This window comes from Mus caroli, chromosome 9 (assembly GCF_900094665.2).
Source record: "Mus caroli chromosome 9, CAROLI_EIJ_v1.1, whole genome shotgun sequence".
Lineage (NCBI taxonomy): Eukaryota > Metazoa > Chordata > Mammalia > Rodentia > Muridae > Mus > Mus caroli.
Genome location: NC_034578.1, coordinates 17,810,408 through 17,816,379, shown reverse-complemented (window position 1 = coordinate 17,816,379; position 5,972 = coordinate 17,810,408). Strand labels below are relative to the sequence as shown.

Sequence of the window (5,972 nt, the reverse complement as noted above, 5' to 3'; positions counted from 1 at the left end):
GCCATGCATTGGGGACACTGAGGCAGTAGGATTGGAGGTTGTGGCCAGCCTGGACTATGATAGAGCCATTTTCTCCCAAAGAAAACAAAATTGGCAGGGGCTGGGGCTGGGGCTGGGGCTGGGGCTGGGGCTGGGGCTGGGGCTGGGGCTGGGGCTGGGGCTGGGGCTGGCATACACACAGTCCTGGGTTCCGTCCCCAGAGCCTCATAAAGCAGGTATGATGGTGCACAGCGGTGATCCCAGCACTCACCAGGTAGAGGCAGGAAGATGATAAGTTGCACACCACCTCCACTCCATAGCAAGTCCTAGGCCACTCTGGGTTATAGGAATTCCTGTCAAAAGAAAGAGAGGGAAGGAGGAAAGGAAAAAACAAAAGGAGAAGAAAAAACAAAACCAACGCCTGGTGCTCAATGGCACTGGGATGGTGGAGTTCTTGCCTAACATGGAGACCTAGGTTCAGTCCCCAGTGCCACCACAGGGTGCAGTAGGGAGCAGAAATCATTGGCCTGTGGTTGCCTTGAAAGTATGGGGCTAGGAGGTAGCTCAGTTGTCAGTATGCCTTGTCTGTCAAGCACGAGTTTGGATCCCTAGAAAAGGCCAGGCCTGCTGGTGAGACCTTTGGGAGCCAGAGTCTGAGGATTGTGAGGGCTTGCTGCCGGCTAGTCTCCTCAGATGGCAAGCTCCAGGCTCAGTGAGGGACCCAGGCTCAGTGAGGGATCTTGGCTCAGTGAGGGACCCAGGCTCAGTGAGGGACCCAGGCTCAGTGTGGGACCCTGTTTCAGGAAATGAGGTGGAGTGCAGCAGAAGAAGATACCTGATCCCAACCTCTGGCCTCCACACGCACATGCTCATATGCACACACACACACACACACACACTGAAAGGGCTGGGGTGTGGCTAAACTAGAGAGCAGCGGCCTAACAGGCATGAAGCCCCAGGTTCCATCCCTACTACTTCATAAACCTGGCACAGTGGTACACACCTCTCCTACCCACACTCAGGAGGTAGAGGCAGGAGGATCAGAAGTGCAGGGTCAGCCTGGGCTCACAGAACCAACCCTGTTTCAAAATAGGAGAAAAGCAGAGAATTGGGCCCTAGAACCACTGCTGCCTTTCTCTTCACAACCCCTCACATAGGCCTGTGCATTAAGTTCTAGAACTTTGAAGTGCACATAATAGAAGACAGGTTTTGTTTCTCTTTTTCTAGCCTTACTCTAGCTCTGAGGCCAGCCTCTGGCCTCACTGCCAGCTTCTTGGACAGTTGATGTTTCTGGGAATGCTGTCTTGGCCAGTTAAGACAAGAGTTGGGGTCAGCCCAGTGGAGCACCAGGTTAGCCAGGGCAGCTCTGGGCCCCATCCCAGAGCTGTGTAACCTGGGTGAGGTGGTTCACACCTGACATGCCAGCAGCTTGGGAGGTTGAAGAAGTCCCAGGAGTCGGGGTTATCCTGAGGCTGAGTAGTGAGTTTGAGCCCAGACTGGGCTACATGAGACCCTGTCTCAAGCAAAAAACAAAAGCAAAACAAAACAAAACAACCACTCATGGTGCAGCACAGTGACCGAGCACTTGCCTAGAGTGGGCGCCATCCAGCAGAAAAACAAAGGATCGAATCTGGGGCCTCAGACAAACCCCAGCAGCCCGGGTACTTAGAAAGAGTGGGAAGATCCCCCTTCTTGATGAAATCTAGGAAGCTCCAGCTTCATGCAGATCCCAGCTGTCAGCCCTGAGCCCCACAGGTGCCTCCTGGCACCCCACCTGGAAAACCTCCATGAAAACTGGGCACATGGGCCCTGTCCACAGTGTGGGGGCAGGACAGCGCCTAGCGGTGGCTCACATCCTGGTAGCGCGTGGGCTGATGGATCATTCCCCAGCATGGATACACACACTTATTTGTTTTTCCTTTTAAATTTTGTATTTATTTATGTGGGGGTGGGGTACTCAGCGTGCCTTGCCTCACTGTGAAGGTCAGAGACAACATGCCCAAACTGGTTCCCCCCCCCCTCGCCATGTGGGTTTTAGGAAATGAAACTCAGGCCATCAGGCTTGGGTAAGCATCTTTGCCCATGGGGCCATGTTGTTCTGTGTATCAGGTGATAATTTATAGAATATCATATATTCTATAGAAATCCCAATGTTGCATGCATCACCACACTCAGCTAATAACGTTTATTTTTAGTAGAGTTTTCAGTCCACAGTTAAATGAGTGGGAAGAATAAGAACTGTCCATGTGTCTTCTTGGGGGTGGGGGTGCTTTTTAAGTTTTCTTACCAGGTTGTCATGCCAACCCATAAAGCACTTTGAGTATATCTCCTCCCATGTTTCCCCTTTACCTTTCTGAGAGAAAGGCTTACAATAGCCTAGGCATTCCTCAGGTCCCCTATACAGTGGAGGATGGCCTTGAACTCTTGGTCCTCACGCCTCCACCTCCAGACCACAGGGTTTGCAGGAGTGGCTACCAGACGTGGTTTGCATGCATATCCTCTTCCCCCAATATTCACAGCCTCCCCCATTGTCAACACCCCACTCTGGCTTGTATGTTGGTTCCAATCGATAAAGCTCCATTGACAGATACAACATTGTCCCCCTGCAGTCCAGAGTTCGCAGCCAGGATCAGTGTGGGTTATATACATAGGCTGGAGGCGTTAGCACACATGCAACTCCACAGACCCCACTGTAGGATGGTCCAGAGGCCACTTCCTGAGTCTCTTAATCTAAAAAAGCTCAAACCAGGAAAATCAGTTACCGCTTCCCTCCTTCCTAGGATTAAGATTCCTTCTCTTCCTCCCCTCCCTCTTCCTCCTCCTCCCTCCCTCTCTCTCCCCCTCCCCCTCTCCTCCTCCTCAGTGTAGTGGTAGGATGGAACCCAGGGTTTTTTGCATGCTGCCAAAGTACTCTACAAACTGATTTCATCCTCAGTGCCCTGCGTGTGTGTGTGTGTGTGTGTGTGTGTGTCTGTCTGTCTGTCTGTCTGTCTGTCTGTCTGTCTACGTGTGTGCGCGTACGTGCATGTGTGAAGTGTGGTCAGAGGACAACCTGCAGAAGTTAGTCCTCTCCTGCCATGTGGACTCCTGGGATTGAACCCAGGTCCTCAGGCTTAGTGGCACGTGCCTTTTTCTCCGGAGGCCCTACTTCCCTTTCTGTTGCTGTGATAAACACCAGGACCAAAAACACCCTGGAGTGGAAAGGGTTTATTTCGCCTCACATTTCCAGGGAACAGTGCACCTCTGAGGGACCTCAGGGCAGGAACCTGGAGGTGAGAGCTAATGCACAGACTGGGACCACAGCTCACTGCTTGCTCTCCTGGTCACCAGCCAGTGGGTGCTCCGCCTCCACATCAGTCACGAATCACAAAAGTGTCCCAAGGAGACATTTTCTCAACCTGAGGCTCCTTCTTCTCCAATTACCTTAGCTTGTGTCTAGGTGACCAACAGACAAACCTAAGCCCCACACCCACAGACTTGTCAGTACCCTTGGATGTCATTTTGTGACAGTATCTCAGCACATGACCCAAGCTGCCTAGATCTTCCTTCTTTCCCTCCCTCCCTCCCTCCCTCCCTTCCTTCCTTCCTTCCTTCCTTCCTTCCTTCCTTCCTTCCTTCCTTCCTTCCTTCCTCTTTTACCTTTTGTTGTTGTTGTTTTTTTAAGGGGGGAGCATCTCTCTACATAGCCCTGTCTATCCTGGAACTCACTCTGTAGACCAGGCTGGCCTCAAACTCAGAGATCCACCTGCCTCTGCTTCTCAAGTGCTAGGATTAAAGGCATGTTCCACCACCGCCCAGCTAAAATATTTTTAATTAAAAATAAGATTTATTTATTTATTTATTTTGGTTTTTCAAGTCAGGGTTTCTCTGTATAGCCTTGGCTGTCCTGAAACTCACTTTGTAGCCCAGGCTAGCCTCGAACTCAGAAATCCAACTGTCTCCGCCTCCCAAGTGCTGGGATTAAAGGCGTGCGCCACCACTGCCCGGCAAGATTTATTTTTATTTTACCTGAATGAGTGTTTGCATGTATGTGTTGGTACCATCTATGTGCCTGGTACCTGTAGAGGTCAGAAGAGGGTCCTGGATTCCCTGTAACTGAAGTTACAGACAGTTGTGAGCCACCATGTAGGTGCTAGGAACGAAACCCAGGTCCTCTGCAGGAGCAGCCAGTGCTTTTAACCATGGAGCCATCTCTTCTGTCCTGGCGTTTTATTTTTTTATTTTCTTAAAGCAAACTGGGAGGTGATGTAGCTCAGTGGTGGATCAAGTGTTTGCCTGGCATATTTCAGAAGCTCTGTGCCCCTTCCCTAGTCTCACCACCATAAAACCTTGTCCCCTCTCCCATCGAGGAGGAGCCAGTACAGAATCCACAGGCCTTGGACCTTGGTAGATGTTTGTGAGAAGGTGTGGAGGCCACAGTGGGGGCCTAATCAAGAAGACATGTTCTATCTATCTAGAGTAGGGTTGCCAGGGTAATGGGAGGTGATGGGGAAGGAGCAGCCTGGGATTCAGGGTACACTGAATCGGGGCTCCTCACCTCACTTCTCCTATTCCCCAGGGTGGTCTGTATGAAGCGGTGAACGAAGTCTACAAAAACCTTATCCCCATCCTTGAAGCCCACAGAGACTACAAGAAGCTGGCCGCAGTGCACGGGAAACTGCAGGAGGCCTTCACCAAGATTATGCACCAGGTGGGCCGTAGGCTGCCGCTCCCGCTCTTGGGTAGCCCCTCTCCAGCCCCTCCTTGACCTGGGACCCCTAATCTTGCCTCCTCTTTTCCCACAGAGCTCTGGCTGGGAGGTGAGTCCTGGTGAACAGTGGTCAACGAACACTAGGGGGCGCCAGAACAGCATGGCACCCCTCCACAGGGGCCTGGACTCAGTGGGTGATGACGCACAGTCCCCTACTTATTCCCTTCCCCCAAATGCCCCATCTCAGGGGCAGCCTGTGAGTCACCCAGCTGGGAACTCTCCAGAGACACCCCTCCCTCGGGTAGGACCAGCTCAGTCACCACCAAGACTGGGGTGGAAGAGGAATGGGGCTATCTCTCCCTCTCCGTCTCATTCCTTTTCTCTCTCTGCCTTAGGGCTCCCACACTCTCTCCATCTCAGTCTCCCCGGCTCCCGGCTTTGCTCGGGACAACTCCTCATCTCTGTCAGGGTGCTCCCCACAAATCCCGCCTTGCCTTCTCCTTTCTATTTTTAGGCATCTCTCAGTTGAGGGAGAATTTTCTGGCCAAAGATGGCAGGAACCCAGAGCCCTAGGCAGGCTGGGTGGGGGCAAGTGGGTAGGTCCCGCCTTTCCTGCGTAGGAGATCTCCTTCTCCCTCTATAGAACGATTCTCATGGGGGGGGGGTATAAGCAGGACCGTGGGAGGGGTAACTCTGACCTCTGACCTCTGCAATGACTGCATCTCTCTGTCTCCCATCCCTCCATTCTTGTTTCTGGCCACACAATGTCTGCCCCACCCTGTCTGGATCGGCTTTGGTGAGTGAATTTGGAATGATCCCACCTCCTTCCCCCATGGGTTGGGGGATGGTGTCTAGGTGAAAGGTCTTCCACATATAGGGCTAAAAACAGAGAGAAGAATGTCCTAGAGCTAGAGCCTAGCATCCCAGGACAGGAGACAGCTCAGAATGTTCCTTAGCCACTCAGTCACCAGGGCACCTGGTAGGCCTGGGTCTCATGGGTACTGAGGTAGAGCTGGGAGCAACTCCACACTAATTTGCTATTGGAATGCCTCTGATGAGTGCCCAGCCGGTGGAAGCTACAGAAACTCAAGTTTATGTTAAGCAAGGAAGTTGACATAAGACTGGAGCTCAGAAGGCTGAGACAGGAGGATACCCTGGTCTACATAGTGAGTTCCAGGTTAGCCAGGGTTATGTAGAGAGATCCTGTCTCAAATAAATAAACAAGCAAACAGTTTTTTTTTTTTTTAAGTTAAAAAAAAATTGCCGCCGGGCGTGGTGGCGCACGCCTTTAATCCCAGCACTC

At 52.0% G+C, this 5,972-nt stretch overlaps 1 protein-coding gene across 1 annotated transcript in view; it reads left to right on the top strand.

Moving 5' to 3' along the window:
- Dock6 (dedicator of cytokinesis 6) overlaps positions 1-5,972 on the top strand; it is a 52,961-nt gene that overhangs the window by 43,230 nt on the left and 3,759 nt on the right. The window contains exons 41-43 of the mRNA XM_029481497.1: positions 1,207-1,329; positions 4,538-4,669; positions 4,764-4,778. Coding sequence (XP_029337357.1) covers positions 1,207-1,329; positions 4,538-4,669; positions 4,764-4,778 — 270 coding nt within the window. The remainder of the gene's footprint in view (positions 1-1,206; positions 1,330-4,537; positions 4,670-4,763; positions 4,779-5,972) is intronic.